This window comes from Solanum pennellii, chromosome 1 (genome assembly GCF_001406875.1).
Source record: "Solanum pennellii chromosome 1, SPENNV200".
NCBI lineage: Eukaryota > Viridiplantae > Streptophyta > Magnoliopsida > Solanales > Solanaceae > Solanum > Solanum pennellii.
The window spans coordinates 86,094,951-86,115,731 of record NC_028637.1 but is presented as its reverse complement, the minus strand read 5'-3'; the positions used below and the strand labels follow the sequence as shown (position 1 = coordinate 86,115,731).

General features: G+C 32.6%; 1 protein-coding gene across 4 annotated transcripts; it reads right to left on the bottom strand.

Annotated features, from left to right (window-relative positions):
* Window positions 1-591: 591 nt before the first annotated feature.
* LOC107008050 (acyl-CoA-binding domain-containing protein 6) lies at window positions 592-14,754 on the bottom strand. 4 transcript variants are annotated; one of them, XM_015206949.2, is made up of 18 exons: window positions 14,550-14,754; window positions 14,370-14,440; window positions 13,177-13,240; window positions 12,950-13,102; window positions 12,790-12,867; window positions 11,791-11,895; window positions 9,723-9,789; window positions 9,575-9,636; window positions 9,077-9,216; window positions 7,444-7,570; window positions 7,232-7,346; window positions 6,969-7,057; window positions 3,119-3,202; window positions 2,651-2,992; window positions 1,974-2,025; window positions 1,528-1,856; window positions 1,371-1,430; window positions 592-979 (listed from the first exon to the last, which is right to left on the bottom strand). In XM_015206949.2, the coding sequence occupies exons 2-18, from the start codon at window positions 14,405-14,407 to the stop codon at window positions 899-901; spliced, it is 1,986 nt and encodes a 661-aa protein (XP_015062435.1). In that variant the 5' UTR covers window positions 14,408-14,440; window positions 14,550-14,754; the 3' UTR covers window positions 592-898. The 4 variants fall into 4 exon arrangements, with proteins under 4 accessions (XP_015062435.1, XP_015062434.1, XP_015062433.1 ...); XM_015206948.2 differs by having other exon boundaries at window positions 1,528-2,025; window positions 14,546-14,753; XM_015206947.2 differs by having other exon boundaries at window positions 1,528-2,025; window positions 14,550-14,753.
* Window positions 14,755-20,781: the final 6,027 nt, after the last annotated feature.

The window sequence follows — 20,781 nt, the reverse complement described above, 5'->3', positions numbered from 1 at the left end:
AGACACATACATGGAGCAAATGCTCATCTACACAACTGTTGAGTATATTTGCTCCTTTTCCCTTCAAAATGCTCTTTTCAAAATCCTAATATTCACCATTATTCCCAATAATCCATTGTGGCCAAATTGTAACTTATTTTTTGTATTTGTCAAGATTTTTCTTGTGATATCTATGATAGATTTAAGAAGATAAATGAAAGAAATTTGATCACCAAAGAAATAAATTCAAATTAATCATTCAATTAAAGAAGGGAAATAGTTCATGTGTGAAAAGAATTAAACATATTCCAAAACTTCGCAAGAAGAATCAAATATATCCCTACTACATGAATTTTATTTAAATTTAAAAGTTTAGACAAACAAATTTCAATCAATTTTTTTCAGTTCACAAGTTGAAACTGAAAAAGGTATGCTTGAATCATTTGTATCACAACTATAGTATAATTATGTCACCATTAAAAAATGAAGGATATATTTGCTCTAAATTATATAGTACTGGGGATATTAGTATGTTTTCCCATTTTAAAGTTGTGAATTCAAAATCTAACTTAAAATTTTGTTGTTGTTTTACACGTATCTATTCAAAAATGGTTAACCCCACAACTCACAAGTACAGGAATAGTATTGACAACTCTTTAGGTTCACAATTTTTCTGCCTACAGACTTGATATGGAATATATTAGTACAATACAATAGAAATTGCAGCTAAATGTACAACATTGTAGTTCATATTCTCTAACAAAATTTGAACTTTGCCAGGTGAACTACTTTGCAGGCTTAAGCAATCTGGATAGTTGTTGTCTGATTCTTCCTAAAAAAAAGTCAATGACAATTCAAGTCTACCATATATGTACCTAATCTTGTCGCAACTAATATACAAAGTGTCATACTATATATTCTAAACGTGGAAAGGTTTCCGAGGTGTTGGAGATCGATTCTCCAGTGATTGCAATCTTTGTTTTAAATGGAAAACTTCAACCTGCAAAACCAAAGGATATATCCTGAATAAGTACAATGTCAAGGTCTGAAAAACAACCCCTTGGAGCAAGATGAAGCATAAAAACAATTAAATCTCTCCATTATCTGCTTATAACGTATTCGTGCAAGTTACATAATCAAAAGAGAGCTAATAAATTTCTATCTAAGATGGTCATGTGGCCAAAATGTGCATTAAGCAACTTGTATATTTCGATAATGGTATAACTTTTGAGTGGTAAATATAGAGCGGCTAAATCCTAAGCATCTGTTGATCTTCCTTATTCGGTTTTTCCCTTGCCCGAGCATCCCATCCCAACCCCAGAATAAGAACTAAAAGATGAATAATATGTTGCTTATGATTTCCTTTATCATTCTTATGATTGTGATCGTACCTGCAACTGGAAAGCTCTCGCTCTTTCTCCAGCAAGGACTCCCCTTGTTGAATGCAGTTCCTGCATTGGATATCGTAGACACAAACTTAACAAGAGTGAGCTGGAAAGTTGGCTCGGACATTTTAGGAATAGATAAAATGATAAAACCTCTCTTTACCTTCTGTGTATCATCCATAACTGCCTTGAGGAAAGCCACGTCATGCTCAAGCCTGACATTATCAGAGTGGACAATGTTGGATAAACTGTTAGCCTCTTCCTGGGCCATTTCGACACTAGCTAGCTTTTCTTTAAGCAACTCCATCTCCTTAACAGCATCAGACATCTTTTTCTCCATGTCCTGTTTACTCTTCACTGCAGCTTCACGGCCAGCCAATGCAGCTGCCAGCTGTCCTTCTAGAATTCCATTCTTTCTCATTAGGGAGGAAAGTTTTGCTTCATACTGCTGACAAGCACCTGATGAAGCTGGCAGTCCAGCTTTATAATCACCTTCTTGGAAGACAAAATCATCAGTGTCTTGAAGAAAGTTTGCACTTGCTTGTCTGTAATGAGTAGGCAAATGTCCAGATTCAGAGATAGTAGACATCTCCTCACACATAATTTTACCTCCATTGCTGCATGTTTTGAGTCCTATGTCTAGTTGTTTTGCTCCTTGTTCCTTAGAATGTAGATGAATGAAACATCAGTTTGACTAGAAAAATGAAATAAACTTCAGAACATACAATCACTTGATTGTAAATTAAAATCAATCTAATTGTCGTATACTCGAGCCCAGTATATAAAGAAATCACTAGTAGCAAAAACAGCAACAATTAAATAGAAAAGAAGCTATAAAAACTTCCTGAACAAAACACACCTAACACATGAAATTACAATGTTCAACAGATAACATATAGCCATCAAGAAAGAACTAGGATCTTCAAGAACTTCAAACCAAATTAATCAAAGGGCAGCCCGGTGCTCGAATCATGTGTTCACGCATGGTCCAGGGAAGGCCACATTTCAAGGGGGTGTAAATTGTAATGTAGGCAGCCTACCTTAACACAAGCATCAGTCGCTAATTCCACGGCTGGATCCCTAACCTATTGATCCTATTCCAAATTCTTTTCCTATCTAATTCAACCAACATATTATCTTAATCTTAACCAGGATCATATTTCATGGCCCCCTCCACCGAAAATGCAAATCCAAAACTTTGTTTGATAGGTCATATGTACTCATCCATCTACTCTGGGACCTGAGATTGTGAAGAGTGAAATACTAGAATAGTTGCTATAGTTTACCTGTGAAGGACTTTCATCTCCTGAAGTCTTAGTCATCTTTGCACTGGCGTCTTCATCATTGGAAAATTGCTTGCGAAGTGAGACATTACCAGACACAGAACTAGGATCAATGAGTAAAGACTCTGACAATGATTTTCTACCAGAGCCATGATGCTCAACAGCAGAGGCTAGATTCTGTCTCGCTATGGAATCCACATGAGAGGTAGTAGTACCATTAAGTGGCTGAGAAGCAGGCCCAGTGGATGTCAAACGATTCCCAGACAGCAAGTTCCCAGCAGCTTTACTTAAACTTGATCTGCGACCCATTGACAATTCATTTTTTTCCATAATAAGTACCTCAACCTGTAAAAGAAAGATGAAATGAGGCAAAGCAAATACTTTGTACATGAGAATTTGACTTTAAGAAGATAATATGTCAGCGCTAGCTAATAGATGATTATACAGCAAAAGTTCTGGTTTTCATGTTACCTCATTTGATGGATCTTTCTTGAAACCACCAAAACCCACAAGAAAATCCCTTTCCTTATGCTGCACAAGGACGAGGCTGAATCCCTGGTATTCATTAAAATGTTAAAATATACTTACATGATCCACTAAATTGTAACCTTTACGTGATGCAATCTAGAGCAAGAGCATGTACATTTGTTGAAGTACAGGTTCAAACATCAGATCATAGGTACACAATAAAATTGATGCTTAGATTAAAATATTTATTTTTACTTTTGAAAGCTAACTGTCAATTTTTGCCATAAAATAATTTAACAAAAAACAAAATATTCAACTATCTTTTTCAAACACTAACCCTAAGTTAAATACTTCTTTTTGATCACCAAAATCCCCAATGGCCGGCCACACACGGTTTGAAACTCGGTGTATAATGTCCCCCATTCTTCTCCACTTAAATACCAGCTTTTCTCTACAGTGTGGTTGAAACCCATGATATGCACGTATAACCCACACATCATGCATTGGCTTTTACAACTAGACCAAAGCCTTGGGGGCAAATACAAACACAACAACATACCCAATGAAATCCCACAAGTGGGGTATGAGGTAGAATGTACGCAGACCTTACCACTTCCTCGTGGAGTTAGAGAGTGTTTCCGAGATAGGTCCAATTCAATTCATAAAGTTGAATGAAATTGTATTGTATCTTTTAATTATTGTTGTAAAAAGATAGAAATAGATGAATTAGAACTAGTAGATTTGTTGGGATCTCTGTAAGTAGCTTCCTACATTCTCTTTTTGGTTCTTTTCGAAGGTCTCCAACATATCCTTAATGCCGAGGAATACAACATTACCAATTTCAATATCATATCATTCATATCATATATTATTATAAGTAGGAAGCTCAAAACTTAAAAGTTGAATTACCATTTTGCCCCTCTAATAAATTAAAACTTATATAATTTATATATATATATATATATCATATATTATTAAAAGTAGGAAGCTCAAAACTTAAAAGTTGAATTACCATTTTGCCCCTCTAATAAATTAAAACTTATATAATTTATATATATATATATATATCATATATTATTAAAAGTAGGAAGCTCAAAACTTAAAAGTTGAATTACCATTTTGCCCCTCTAATAAATTAAAACTTATATAATTTATATATATATATATATATCATATATTATTAAAAGTAGGAAGCTCAAAACTTAAAAGTTGAATTACCATTTTGCCCCTCTAATAAATTAAAACTTATATAATTTATATATATATATATATATCATATATTATTAAAAGTAGGAAGCTCAAAACTTAAAAGTTGAATTACCATTTTGCCCCTCTAATAAATTAAAACTTATATAATTTATATATATATATATATATCATATATTATTAAAAGTAGGAAGCTCAAAACTTAAAAGTTGAATTACCATTTTGCCCCTCTAATAAATTAAAACTTATATAATTTATATATATATATATATATCATATATTATTAAAAGTAGGAAGCTCAAAACTTAAAAGTTGAATTACCATTTTGCCCCTCTAATAAATTAAAACTTATATAATTTATATATATATATATATATATATAATCTTCTTATTCTCATTTCATAATCTTGACCTTTCAAATTTCTAAAATAAATGTAAATAAAAATAAAAATGAGTAATTATTAAAAAATTAAAGTAGATTCATGTATCTTTAAAATTAAATTTCATCTCTATCTTTTTTATATTTATTTTAACAATAATTCATATGACTTTTCATGTTTCCATAATTTTGTTCTATAAATTTAACTTTTTCAAGAAGAACTTTTATTTACACTCCTACAATTCTTGTATGTAGGAACTCTAAACATGTGAAATAATGTCACAATTTGAGGTGAAAGTTGTGAGATTCCCTTATGCAGTTACGAGAATAGATAAGAATTCAATTACTGAAGCATCGGAGCTTGATGTGTTAGTTTTATACTTATTTGTAGTAAGAATTATAATAAGACTNTAATTTTCATCTTTAAGAATGAATGTGATAAAATAGGATGTTTACTCTTTCTTTTCTTTTTATGGAAAAAATGGTGAAACATATAATATTAGATTAATGGTGGATAAGTTATGTATGACAGAATTAAATTTTATATAAAAATAGTAGTTATTCATAAATATCCTGATTTTCAAAATATAAATAATAAAACTTTTTACATCTTAGTTTTAAATATTTATAGTTAACTAATTAGTTTAAAGTGTTTGTGGATAAAAATTTAATACAATACTTTAAACACATTCATTAAAAAAGTTGAAAGGTTTTGTTTTCCTTCACTCAAAGTTAATCTTACACTATTTTTTCTAGCATTATTCTACCAATAAAACGGAATTATCGAGAAATTTAATTTTAGATAGTTGTTATTTTTCCTTTTAGCTTTGCAAACTTATTTTTTGAATTATAAACAAAGTTTATTTTATTAATTTCTCATATTATTATCTCGATGCATTCAGTTGGAGGTCAGAAAATTGGAGTGTCACAATTAGTAGTAAAACAAAGTAAGAAATCTCAATTAGACATATTTTATTATTTAGTAGTATTATCTTTTAAGAAATAATACACTTATGGGTTACACGCGCAGAGCGCGTGCCCGGAAACTAGTATTGTTAAAAGTGGGAAGAATTTAAGTTAGAAGTTGAATTACGAAAATACCCCTATACTAAATTTAAAAAAAAGTAAAAGAAATAATTAATTAAATAATAATCATATTATTATATTATTATACTAATGCTAATCATCATATCTTGTTTTCTCCGTTTTGACTTTTCATTTCCTTCCTAATTAATCTAAATTACTCTCCCAATACCTATATATATATATTGACTTATTGTTATGATAATTATAATAAAGAAGGTGAATGAAGAGTTGCAAGGTAATTAATTGTGAGAGAAAAATGTTCACTTATTGCTATTATAATTATTATAATAATAAAAGAATAAAGAGAATGAAGAGTTGCAAGGGTTATATAATATTTGTGTAGCAATGAGGCGGCCAGCCAGTGGTAATTACTTTTGCAAAAATGCATGATTATTAAATAAAATTTTCATTTCATTCTAAATACAATAGTTGATCGCTTATTACTTTCATTGTATTTTTTTGTTTCTTAAATGAGTTGTGTATAAATTCTAAAAGTTCATGCAATGATGGAAATGTTTGAATCCATCTATTCATAAGTTTGCTTTTAATATTAACTAATATATTTTCATATTTTGAGAAAATTCTCTATTAATATTTAGTTTTTAAGTCCTTGTAAGAGGAAATCAAAGTGACGTTTCATACTGAGCATGCAATGATGGAAATGGGTGTTGGAAATCTTCACCGAGGTTGAAATCCATCTATTCACAAAATTTTATTTATTCACAAAGTCTTCTTTTAATATTAACTAATATATTTTCATATTTTAATATTCAGTTTTTAGGTAATTGTAGGAGAAATTCAAATCGTGTTTTCACCTAGTAAAAAAAAAAGGGGGAAGAGGCATTCTTTTTTATACGAACTAAAAAGGGGAAGAGACATTCTTTTTGGTACGGACTAAAAAGGAAAGTAGGACAAACAAATTGAAATAGAGGGAGTAATACTTAACATAAATTATAATAGACATACTTTCACATGCAAAACAACGCATGGCAAATCTTTGCTAGGTATGGACCATATCAGATACTGGAGAATAAAAAATTTGAGTTGACCGTAAAATTCAAAGATAGCACCACAAGAGTATATACTGTGAGTTGACTGACACAAAAGTTGATTGACATAATGTCAAAAGGCAGAAGCATGTATCATAATTGAGAGGAAGTGAAAAGAAAAACTGAACTGAACCTTGTTAGTTGTGATAGAAGAAGCTGGTGAAGCAACTGCAACAGACCATTCAAGTTTTAGAACATCAAATATTAAAGTCTCAGCATGTCCTGAAGGAAAAAAGCATGGTTACGTACTAAGAATGGAAACAAAGGGAAGAAGGAGAAGAATAAATTCAAAAATCAGAAAGCTTAAGTTGCAAATGAGTTCCTATTAAATGCATTTCTTTGCTGAGTTGTGTATCAATGATGATGAAGTAGAAGGCTGCAGTTATTTAGACATACTTCTTTTCCTGCTACCACCCCCAGCAATATACCATTTAGTTCCACAAAGCACTCCGCAACAACCAGCTCTAGGTGAAGGATGGAATCCACGTATTTTAATTCTTGACCATGCCATCTGAGGTGAACATGAACATCTGGCATTAGAATGTTGCACATAGAAGAAATTTGCATTCATTCTGGGAAAGGAGAGCTTAAGAGTTTATTCTACAAACCGTCTCGAAGTCAAGCGTGTATAAGTCATTTAACGTCCTGGACTTTGACGATCCACCAAAAATCAAGAGTAATTTATCATCATAGAGGGCAGACACGTGGTTTGATCTTGGTGAAGGACCTGTTCCCCTGCATGCATGTGCTACTAATCAAGAAACAAGCCCGATAATGCCACCATCAGGTAAAGTTGATGGGCCAAGGAGCAGGAACATTAGCAATCATATAAATGAGAATTTTTTTTTACCAAAATAAGCTATTTTTAAAACCAATTCCCCTAACTAATACGTTTTTTAACTTTTTTACAAAAATAGTATAAATGTACTTCATAGTAACGTTTTAGGTTATTTTTATATTTAAAATTCAATGGACAAAAACTGACGACGTTAAATTAATAAACGTTACTGTGAGTAATGTTTTAGGTGTAAACGTTACTCGCAATAACGTTCATTGAGAATCCAATGAGTATCGTTTTACACCTAAAACGTTACTCACTTAAGAATCCAATCACGGGCCTTCGACTCTTGCAAATTTAGACTCTTAAAAACCTGACTGTCAGGTACAAAACTATGTTAAAGTCATATTCCTCCATTTTTCAAACTGAGCACATGTGATTGTAAAATAAATGTTGTTGTAAAGAATGTTTTGCATATTCCAACAATATTCATCCTTACTTGATGGAAAAAAAGATATAGTAAGATACTTTTTTAAAATAATATTAATAAATTAGAAAAATAATTTTAAAGCTATAGTATTTGACTTATTTAATTCATACTTGATGAAGTTTTGTGAATATAATATTGACAATGGGCCACATAAGTAAAAGTCATATTCCTCCATTTATTTTATAACCACTTGTGGTTATAAAATAAATGTTGTTGTAAAGAATGTTTTGCATATTCCAACAATATTCAATAAAACTTTTACTTGTGTGGCCCATTAATATAATATTCACAAAACTTCATCAAGTATGAATTAAATAAGTCAAATACTATAGCTTTAAAATTATTTTTCTAATTTATTAATATTATTTTAAAAAAATATCTTAATATATTTTATTTTTCATCAAGTAAGGATGAATATTGTTGGAATATGCAGAACATTCTTTACAACAACATTTCTTTTATAATCACCTGTAGTCAGTTTGAAAAATGGAGGAATATGACTTTAATAGAGTGTTGTAACTGACCGTCACGTTTTTAAGATAAAACGCTACTCACATTACTATGAGTAACATTTTATAGCTAATTTTGCAGGATTCGATTCTAAATTTGCAGGAGTCGAAGACCCGCGATTGGATTCTTTAGAAATGTTTACTCAAAGTAACGTTTTAAATTTGCAGGATTTGATTTCGAATTTGCAGGATTAGACGTCAATAAATTCTCAATAAACGTTATTGTTAGCAACATTTTACACCTACAATGTTACTCGAGTAACGATTGTTAATTTAACATCGTCAACTCCGTCAGTTTTGGCCGTTGAATTTTTAAGATAAAAATAACCTAAAATGTTACTATGAAGTACGTTTATACTACTTTGTAAAAATTTAAAAAACGTATTAGTTAGGTAAATTGGTTTTAAAAATAGCTTATTTTGGTCAAAAATACTATAAATGATATATATCCTTTAGCAACTTACGTGCAATGAAGTGGCAGCCATGTCAAGGATTTAAGATCAAACATATGCAGATCGTTTAGCTTCCTCCTCTTTACGTCTTCACCCCCAAATAAAATCAAAACTGAGCTTGCTCTAAGGACAGTATGACCACTACGTGCAACCTGTCGATTGAATTGGTGAGTTAAAAAGAAAGCAAAAAAATTGACGAATAACACCGCATGTATCAGACATCACGCTGAAGGTAAGTCTTTAATACTTTTCTTTCGTTTCCCTTTTATCAAAAAAGAATAAGATAATACCTCATGCAAAAGGAGAAAGTAATAGAAGTTTACTTCACCAGACTTAGTGAGACGTGGTGCAGAAAACAAGATATTAACTATTACTTTTTCGATAATAGATAAACTCGAGTCTACTTTATATTATGTTAAACTGAGCGATCACTTCTTTGAAGTGAATACCATAAAGGCAGAAAAGGGTATGCACAATCAGATTGCACAGGAGGAGACTAGAAGCTTTTACCGGAACGTCTCCCTTTGCTTCCAGAAGTGACCAGCATTCAGTTTCAGTGTCAAACGCCCAGACTGCAACAGACAATTCAGGAAGAAGTATATAGTGGAAAGCACAGTTGGACTAGATAGAAACACTGTAAAATTAGCAGAAAGTTAACCTGAGACTTTGTCACTTGAAGGGTCTGTTTTCCCTCCAACCATAAGAATCTTTTTCCCCCATTGAACCTGGGAAATAACAGATAAATTTTCTGATGAATAGTACCCCAACACGACACACTTACACCATAAAAGGATACACTAATCAGATTAAGAAATTGGATTATGACAGCATTGCTACCATAGAAGTACCACATTCAGTAGACTTGTACAAAAACATTTATTTCTCTTCTTCATCTGAAATCAAGTATTGATAACAATATCCTTGTGATTGGGAGTTAGAATGTTCAGGTAATATTCATGTAGATGTTCTCCAAACATCCAGTACAGTCCCTTCTTTCCATTTTGTTTGCTCTTCTAGCTATTTTAATCCGTTCCAGAAAAAATGATTTCTTTCCTTAAATAGAAAGTCAACAATTCACTCACCCTCCACATCTTCCAATTGTAACAATTATTTTTTCAAAAAGTGGGTTCCCAGCAAACTTAGGCTCCAGAACAAATTTTTTAAGTTCACTTTACCGCCACACACTTATCAAATTTACAGTTTTCAATTTTTATTTTTTCATCGCCGCACGTTGCACAAACTTTTCAAAGTTCAAACTCCTTACTCCTCCGTCTCCCATCGCCGACGTCCAGCCGACCGCCTTGATCAGAAGCAGCCGATGCAACCGACCGCCGAGGCGGCGATCAGCTCCAGCAGGTAACTTATATTGTGATTATTTTTTGTTTTCAAGAAAAAACGAACCGAATTATTTTGATTCAGTGTTCGGCACACTTATTATAAGAACTGGAAAAAAAACCCAAAATCGAACCGAATTACCGAATTCCCAGCCCTACAGGCAGCTTTATTGATTTTCTAGAAGATGGTACAACTCATTTGGTTGACTACCTGGATGTTCATCTTATTGGCAAGTCTATTCCCTGCACTGTAATTCCCCTTCCCCTACCCACAATTTTGTTCTTTTTTCTAAAAAAATGTGTCTAAGTTTAGTTAAGCATAGGAGTCTCATAATATAAGCATAGGAAAATTTTCCTTAGACTACAACAACCTGATAAAATTTTAAAATTAAATTTTACCCTATAACTAAGCAACTTATTATGCTAGAAAAATCATTTCAGTAGTAACTGAAAATAAATTTTACTATGAAGCAATCTAAAAAAATGTTCCTCAATTTCTGTTTCTACTATTTGTGCTTGAGGATTGTTTTTAAACTTGCACGCTTTCAAAACATGGCTTATTTGTTTGCAATTTTCACATATTGCATCAGGTCTCCACCAACAAAAATTTTCCAAGTGTATTTTCTTTTTGCCATACTTGCAAGGAGGATAATTAACTTTTTCATCTGTTTTGTGCAAAAAAAACACCCTCAATAATATTTTCTTGTGCTTGAAGAGCACTAATTAATTCTACAACAAAGAGGTAGATATCCTTAGACACTTCTAAGGAGGAAATTTTAGATTTGAACCTCTTTGGAATTGTAAGAACTTTTATGAATGTTATGGATGCTTCCTCTAGTACTTGTTCTATTTCTTTTTTTCTGTATGTTCTTTGATATGCGTAACCTGAGCCAGGAGTCTTTTGGAATCAGTCTCTCTACCTCCTGGGGGTAGGGCAAGGGCTGCATACATTTTACCCTCTCTAGACCCCACCTTATGGAATTACACCAGGTACGTTGTTTTTGTTGTTGTTCTACCTAAAACTCCCGCATAATAACATATCCAGACTTTCTTCTGTTAATCTCGGTGACACATTAACCAATATCAACTATAATAGGATAGAGGAAATATCGTACAGAAACATTTTTGGGAAAGTGACCTTCAGTTTTTCTACCTTTTGTGGGATTCAAAGATAACTAACATCTTCAGATAGGAAGCTTTTCAAATTTCTTTAAATGGATGTTAGCTAGGTCATTGCATGTTTCCATTAGCAGGCTCTCAAAATCTACACTCTTACATGAAAGAGAAAAATCACCAAGACATGGTGCATCTCTAAATCCATAACAGTATCTTGACATGTAAAATCCAAAAGTAAAGAAACAAAGTAGAATAGAAAATTAGAGTAAAGGTTACCAAAGCATGACCCTTGCATGCTGGGATCTTTAGAGGAAGACTGGTGGGCGAGAGGTAGAGCTTTGATGAAGCTGTTGTCCAGGAAAAGCTATCAAAATTTAGCACCTGAAATGAAAATGAACGCATGCCACTGGTATCAAGTATGCCACCTACAAAGCAATTTCCACGACACTGATGATTGAAACTCGTCTCAGTTACTAGCTAATTATTTCCCATTTTTCAAAATCAACACAACTGCAGATTGGAGTGTTGATAACAGATCTAAAAGAGATGACAAACAGGGGAGATAGTTTAGTCCAGCATATCTTCTCGAAGTTGGATAGGCATAACTAATTTTAGAATTAGCCTAGATCAGATACTTTACTTGGGAAAGATTTTGTAAACTGACTGTATAGCTCAACTGGTAAGTGGTCACAAAGCTCACACTAACTCTTTGCATATTTCTCTTTACAAAGTGCCCTGACAAGAGTTAGCTCCTCTCCTTATATATCTATAATTGAGGTCAGGTCTAGTCCCCCTCTATGTAACAGTCTCTTCTTTATAAGATATACCCATTGCTAGGCAATTGACCATTGGGTCCTTTGGAGGAACAAAAGTACAACTGCAGAAAATTCCTTTGTAAGTTAAAAGGTCAGAAGAAAAGGAAAATAAAAGGTTTCATAGTTCCGAAAATCCCTCCACAAACCAAGATGAAGAGGCTTCTTACTGTTGGGCACAGACACTTAAATCATATTTCTGTCTATTCATGTGTGTCATCCATGTACATGTGTTTCCTTTAGAATTTAACTTCTACGATCAGCAAATCACCTTTAATATTATTATTTTTTACTTATCAAATGTTTGATGTTAATCATTGGTATAATTATCCTTCGCATTCCAGAATGAAATCAAACACTATCCCATTTGAAGCGCAAAAAAGATCAATATTTCTGTTTATATATTAAGGCAGGAGTCATCAAACATGAGATAATGTTACTTAAGGAACAATCACTAGTATACCTGCACATCCTCTAACATACGGCTACCTGTTTCTCCACCGACAACCACCATCTTGTTCCCAACAACAGCTGCGCCATGCTACTCAGTAAAAGCAAGATGTTAAGTTTCCAAAGCATCACAAATTAAAAACATAAGATACCTTTGAACAGTAGTCAGTTACATTGAAGCGAGGTGTAGGTTTCTCTCCAGCTATAGAAAGAAGCATCCAATTTTCTGAGCCACCTGAAGCACAATCGTTAAACTCAGGTGCACCTGATGAGCATTGGCAGCTCTTTTCTTCAGAATCATTATTACTGGGAGGAACAGCTTCACCCTGTGATGCAGAAAGAGCTTAAACTTTATGCTTCTCGTATGCAACAGAAGGAAAAGTTGCAATAGAGGTCTTACACTGGAATTGCTAGAACGCTTGGGGTGCCTCATAGGACTTCTAGTTCCTTGAGCTGAGTTCAGTCTGAGTAAAATAGTGATGAGCTCAGACAGATATAAATAGCATATGGTTCAGAAGACCTAGCTATATTGAGAAAATCCATATCCTTAAGAAGTCCAATAACAAATGCACGAGAGAGATCAAAAAGCCTAGAGTATCAAATATCAATAGAAGGATTTTAGCAACTTAAGTAAGCAAGGACTTCATATTACTGTTCATATATGGTATAAGGCATGCCAAAAATTGTACTAGCGATCGCAATGGCATCTTTCACATGAGGATCTGAAATGGTAGTGGAATTGATTCGGGGGATTCATCTTATACAACCCTAACTAGTATGGGATTAAGGCGTAATGATTAATTGAGTGAAATTGCATCTTACACATGGAAAGGATTGCAAGGAAAGCAAAACCATATCTGACATAAGGGATAATATTTCAGTACTGCTCTCTTACCTAGTGCAATTAACATGAAGTCAGTTTTGCCTTCCACAAGTGGTCCATGGATAGAGATCATAAAACTTCAATAATGAGTCAAAAACAAGCCAATGAGCAAAGTTGTAGCTCACCAATGTCAATTGCAATAATGCATTCAGTACCTGACCTCTTACAAATGCAATTTATAGTTTTCTGAAGGGGGAAAAAAGCTACACCTCCTAGAAAAGGTTCATGGAGACCTAATGTTTAAAAAAGAACCCAACTGAACCTCAAAAATAGTAAAGCACTGCTAAACGTCTCCAAACATGCTTATTTGAGGATAAAATCCCAAGTTCTTCTGCCACTAGAAAAGAATAATACTTTTTTCTAGACCATAGTGAATTTTTCCAGTAACAGCAACCCAGTTAAGTGGTCAAATGACAACATGATTCGGTCTAGGACCCAAATTGACTAATTTAGCATGTTGATAGTTTCTTAAACTAAAATATACATACAAAAAATCTTTTTTTTAAAATGGAAATATGCACAATCACCGGAGACATAACCAATAAGTTCCAGCTTCTCAATCCTAAACACTAAAAAGCACAATCATTCATAGAAATCTAACCACACCAGCACAACACACAAACATGCTAGTAAACAGAGCTAATGTACAACAATACACACATTATAGCTACTTATATGTAGTTTCTAGGCATGAATAAGTATGTCATTACCTCCCGAGTTTCATTCGCCTTTTCGAGAACCCAAACATCTCGTCAAGTAACAAGTACCGCAACACTCAAACCTTCAAAAAAAAACAGAAAACAAAGCCACATTATCATCCAAAAACAACCACATCACATTTCCATTAAAAAAAAAAAAACTCAGACTTCGTAATCGGAAAACTCACTTACGAATAGAGAAAAAACTAGGTTTTGCCAGTTCGCACTGAAGCTAACTCTTGGATCATCCACACTGAAAGCGACCGAAAGTATCTTCAAAAAGCTGATTAAACTTGGGAGTTTCTTCCTCCACAAATGCACATTAAACCTCACTCTATAGTTTTGTGATAATTTTGACAGTGTGAGCTGAAAATGACTGTAGGTATGTATAGATACAAAAATGGTGTATGTATAGGTTATTACTGATATGACTCTGAGCAAAAAAAAGTTGAAATTGACTAAAGAAAAGTGCGTATTTTAGCATAGTACATGTACACATATCCAAAAAATTACTGAGGGCCTGTTTGGAACCAGATAATTGGACATGTAATTATTTGGTCTACAGTAATTAGTGTAATTGACAAGGTAATTGTTCTATTATTTTAAGTTATTTTTTTATTTTTATTATTCTAAAAAATTTTAAAAGTTTATTTTATAATTTATGTTATTATATTTTATTTTATTTTCGTTTTTAATCTTATTTTGTGTGATTTTATGAAATTTTTCGTATTATCTATTTCTTTATGTTATGCTTATTGTCTCATTAGTATAATTCTGTAAGTATTTTAATTCTTAAATTAGAATATAAATTATTGTTAAGTAAGGTTATAGACTTATGTTTTCTTTTTTAAAAAAATAAATAAAATAAAAATCATATTATGTATACTACGTTGAAATTGTGATAAGGGTATTATGTTAAAAAAAATTTTGTTTTGAATTTATAATTTATGTTATGTTTTTCAGTTTCATTTGTTTTTGCAATATTTAATCCATATTGCAAGTCATTTTCATTAAATTTCTAGTTATGACCAATTCAACTGAAACATATTAACTTGAAAAAATATAAGTTAATTATTCTTTTATAATATTAGTTAAGAATGTATGTTTATTAATTAATAATATATTTTCAAAAAATAATATATATCATAAATATTTATTTTGATATCATTTATATAATTTTTTATTTGTCTAGTATAAATTTTAAATAATTAATTTTTATTTTTAAAATTAAATATAATATTATAATTGTAATTGTGTATCAAACAAAATACGTACAATTATACGATATTCAAACAAGACATATATCATTACTAGATATAATTTTAATTATTGGATGACTTTTCAAACTCAGAAAAGAGTGAAAATGACGGAGGAAATAAAAGAGGTGCGCATTTTGGCATAGTGTAATTTAATAATTTTGTCATTACGTAAAACATTTGGGTGTTGATGCTAAGATGCGCCGTTGGCGTTTTGTTTGTATATGGGTTTTTGGGTAAGAGTGAGTCGAGAGGAGCATTTATTGCGAGGGGAAAGATGTGGGTCCACCCGGGCCCACTATTATTGTTGAAACTTGTGGAAAGGGTAAGATTCGAATCCTTCTAAACTTTATGCATATGTCAGAAACCATATTATTTTAGTTGGGCTAAATATGGTGGCCCAGCCCAGTATAATGAGGTCCGTTAATGGAACTTGGATGAACATTTTCTCATGTTTGGGCTTTTTACTTCATGGACAATGTTCGACCTATTATTTACTAGAAAACATAAATATAAAAAAAATTAGGAAAATTATATACAATTTAGGATATCATGATATCTAAATTTTTCTATCATTTTAAAAAAGTTGTAAAAATCTCATCTCGAATACATTCATATCCCTTCTCGGATATATCTTTGTCACCATTCAGATGCATCTCTATTTCCTCTCAGATACATTCCTCTCATTAAGTAATCTATCATTTTTGCAATGTATCAGGCCAACAATAAATGTATCAAAGAGCAATGAAAAATTCAAAATTTTTGTAATTGGAAAAAAAATTGAGACATAATGTAATTAGCCCACAAAATGTATGAAATTTATGTACTCTAAACCATAAATATACAACATTGTGTAAGAGTCGATATTACAAAGGGTCATTTACTTGTATAGGTGAAACAAAATGTTTTCAATAAAAAAATGGACGAAGAACTCAAACTAATATTGTTAAAATTTGTCCAATGAAGTAGCTATGTACTTGTTATGCTTCTGAAAATATTAATGACGCAAGAGTCCAGACTACTGCAAAAGATGGTTGATATCATACTATTCGAAATATTCAGAATATGTACGACATATGTCAGTATGATGTCTACTTAAACGATCTGCAAACATATTAATGTTATACACCCAAAAAATAGCAGATGTTTCACTTTTGACATATAACATGAAAATTTCATAATTTATCAAATGTAAAGCGCTATGTCGGAGTTCGATTTTTAGTAGCTGCATTCAAAAAATCATAGCATAGAGAATTGCTGAGGACCCTCAAAAACTTATGCAATGTTAGTAAATTCGAAAAGTTGAGGTGATCGATGATGAAAGTGAAATTGTTAGAAATGTCATGCCTTTAGCTCATTTTCTATTGTTACTAAAAATTGTTTATAGATTTTCTCATTTGTACATGATGTAATTATTTTCTTTTGAATTTGTTAGGAGTTTAAAAACAATGTCAAGACAATTGTATTTTCGTTTTTGGATAATGCGATGCATCATTGTAATTGATGATGAAATTAATATGAAAATAATTTATTTTATATAATTTCAGATTTCGGTATAGTTACTATATAATTATCAGATTTGTAGGGAAAAGAATTTCATGAGTCGAAAGGTCGGAGGGGCATGTTTGGTTTTCTCTCGGCGCACAATAGCAACGTAGCAATTGTGACCGGACTCACCTATGGCGTGACATCGAGCAACAACATCTGGGAAAAACTACGTTACTCCGGGACGAAATACTTAGAAACCTCCAACCTATCACATTTGAAAGTTATCTACCACCGAGTTTTAAGACTATATCTGAGGAAATTGATACGAACAATTTAGAAGAAGAGGTGAAGCTTACAGCAGTAAAAAATGAGCGTAGAGAACCAACAATTCAGCGACTGCTATTTACAGATGGAAAATGTTCTAGTCCAATTCAGAATACTGGACAAGAGTAGGGAAATTGACTAGAGGGTAAGTCTCTAAACTATGTTCCTTAAACATTGAAGGACAGAGTTTTAATGGTACAAATTGAGAAGGCAGATATAAAAGAGCAGGTTAAAAATTGGGAATCGTCACTAATTGGCTATGTAGCAGGAGATAATCCATCGATTAATCAATTAGAGAAATGAAAGTGTGGAAGGCTAAACCTAAGATTCTTTTCCATGAGGATGGTTATTAATTATATATTTAAATTTCAGACATAGTGTGAAAAGGATAGAATTCTCATGGAAGGGTCATACCATGTAAACAATCGACCATTAATCCTTCAACGATGGGAACTACATTTTGAGCTAGATAAGGAGGCACTTAGTCTAGGTCCTCTATGGGTAAAATTTCCTGGGCTACATGTGGGTTACTGGTCAGTTGAAGCATTAAGTAAGGTTGCGAGTGTAGTAGAGCATACTATATATAGAGATAAGTTCATGGCAAATGCGGAGAGGATTTCCTATGCTAGTATTCTTATTGAAGTAGATGTATCACAGCCTATTGACTGAGCTAATAGTGATTGAAACACCTTCTGGGCCATGGGACTAACCAGTGGAAGGTCAATTATACTTCACTATAATTTTTGCTATAAATGAATTAACCCTCCATGGGCTAATTTGAATCAACTTGATGTGAGCTACAATTACCATTGGATCTTGTGTGGTGATTTTAATAATGTGTTGAGCTCAGAGGACAAAATGAGATCATATGCGAATTTCAGTGAAGATGAGGGGTTCCAAGGTATGTTGAATTCATTGCAATTGACACCATTAAGAAGTACATGGTGGCATTTTACTTGATGTAATAACAAGAGGCAGAGAGGAGAAAGTATAGTAAAATAGATTGGGCATTAGGGGATTTGAGATGGTTGCAAAAGTATGGGAAGGTGGAAGCCGATTATCTTAATCCCTCAGTATTGTGATTATAGTAAATTAGATTGGGCATTAGGGGATTTGAGATGGTTGCAAAAGTATGGGAAGGTGGAAGCCGATTATCTTAATCCCTCAGTATTGTGATTAAATGTTGTTCTAATACTACTTTACATCCTAGACTTTTTAGATTTTTCCCTAACATAATGGAGCACCTAGATTTTAGAAGCACTATATATCAAGTACGGGAGATGGAGATCACTGGACATTCTATGGCGAGGGATTGGAAAAAATGGAAGCAACTAAAGGATATAAACAAATTTATGGCTGCATTTTCATAGAAATTACATGTAGCAAGAGAGAAGCTTGGCATTATTCAGAGACAGATACTGAATGACCTGTTGAATCAAATGTTATTTGATCAGGAGAAAATGTTATTATTAGAAATTGAGAAGTGGAGCAGAGTGGAGAAAGAGGAGCTAAGGCAGAAGTCTAGATCAACTTGGGTTGAGTGTGGAGATGCTACTTCTAATTATTTCCATGCTAAAAGGAAGATTAGATGTAGTCATAATGGTATTAGTTTCATCTACACTGAGAGAAATATCAAGTTTCCTAATCCAAGAACAATTGAGGCTGAATTTACTGGACTAATGGGGGCTAGAACTAGTAATTTACCTTGTTTAAATGTTAAGGTGGTGAAAATAGGTGTGTGCTTCACTATACAACAACAAAAAGAACTGATAAAAGAGGTAAACATGAGGAGATTATTGAGGCAATATTCTTTATAACTGGTACTCTTTTACCTGCGGTAAATACAACAACCATTACTTTTGTTTCTAAAGTTCCATCCCCTACAAAAGTTAAGGACTATAGGTCTATTGTATGTCGCACATCTTTGTACAAAATCATATCAAAAGTCCTAACATGAAGATAAAAGAATGTAATACCAGGGCTGATTGGAAGGTTTCAATCTGCATTTATTGAAGATAGAATTATTTTGGACAATGTGTTATTTAGCCATGAAATATTCAAAAGTTATGGAAGAAAATGAATATCCCCTATATGTGTATTTTTTATAAGCAGTTAATGATTGGAATGGAATTCCTACTAAGTTTATTTCCTGGATCATACGTTGTGTGACCCCTGTATCCTGTTCATTGTTATTGAATGGAGGGTTAACAAAACCCTTTCATGCTAAGAGAGATTAAGACAAGGAGACCTGATGTCACCTATCTATTTGTATTGACTATGAAGAATCTGGTAGTAAAATATAACAACTCATAAATAATGGAAACTTCAATTTCCATCCAAGGTGCAGGATATTAAAGAGTATACATGTTTGTTTTGTTGATGATCTATTAATGTACTGTCGAGCTGATCTAATTTCTATTAGGATCTTAAATGAAGCTTTCATGAAATTTTCTAGAGCTTCAGGTTTACATGCAAATGGAGATAAGAGCTCATTGTATATAGTTAGAGTGGATGCTCATACTAAGCAGAAACTGCTGGATAAACTTGGATGCACTGAGGTCACTATGCCCTTTAGATGCTTGGGGTTTCCATTGGCATCAAAAAAGATTAGTGTCAATGAGTTTATGCTTTTAATTGAGAGAATCACTATCAAAGTGACATGTTGGTCAGCAAAACTATTATCATATGCTGGAAGAGTCCAATTGATAAAGTCTGTCATTTTTGGGGTCCAAGCTTATTGGACACTGAATGTGTATTGCCTAAGTAGGTTATTAAGACTATAGAATAAATTTGCAGAACCTTCTTATGGACAGGGGCAATAACTAATTCCAGGAAAGCTTTAGTGTCATGGGAGACAGTATGTAAACCACAAGCTGCAGGTGGACTAAATATTATTGATCTTAAATTGTGAAATAAGGATGCAATACTCAAACAACTGTGGAATATATAGCTAGGAAGAAAGACTTCATATGAACCCAATGGGTGCATAGTTATTTCATAAAGAAGAAGGGGATTGAAACTGTAGCTCTACCTACTGCTTCTTCATAGGTAGTGCAAAAAATATTGAGTACAAGAGATTTGATAATTCAAAGGCAAGCTGAAACAGGTGAGTTGATGATGGAGTTTGCAAAGGTACAAGAAGTTGGGAAACTTTCCATCAAGAAGATATATAACTAAATCATGCCTATTTTTCCAAGAATAGAATGGAAGATCATTACTTTGCAACAAGGAGTACATCCAAGATTCAAATTCATATTGTGGCTAAAAGTGCAGAAATATTAGGTACTGTTGACAGACTCAAAAATTTTGAGATTCAGGTGCCAGCTGAATGTGTGTTTTGTATTAAATCTAAGGAA

What these genes read in the sequence shown, in the direction of transcription:
- LOC107008050 (XM_015206948.2), bottom strand. Translation starts at nt 14,407, where the DNA reads ATGTTTGGGTTCTCGAAAAGGCGAATGAAACTCGGGAG. An exon ending in CATGCAAGGGTCATGCTTTG is followed by an intron (nt 9,790 to 11,790) that starts GTAACCTTTACT and finishes GTTATTTCCCAG; the next exon opens with GTTCAATGGGGGAAAAAGAT. An exon ending in CTTCTATCACAACTAACAAG is followed by an intron (nt 3,203 to 6,968) that starts GTTCAGTTCAGT and finishes AATGAATACCAG; the next exon opens with GGATTCAGCCTCGTCCTTGT.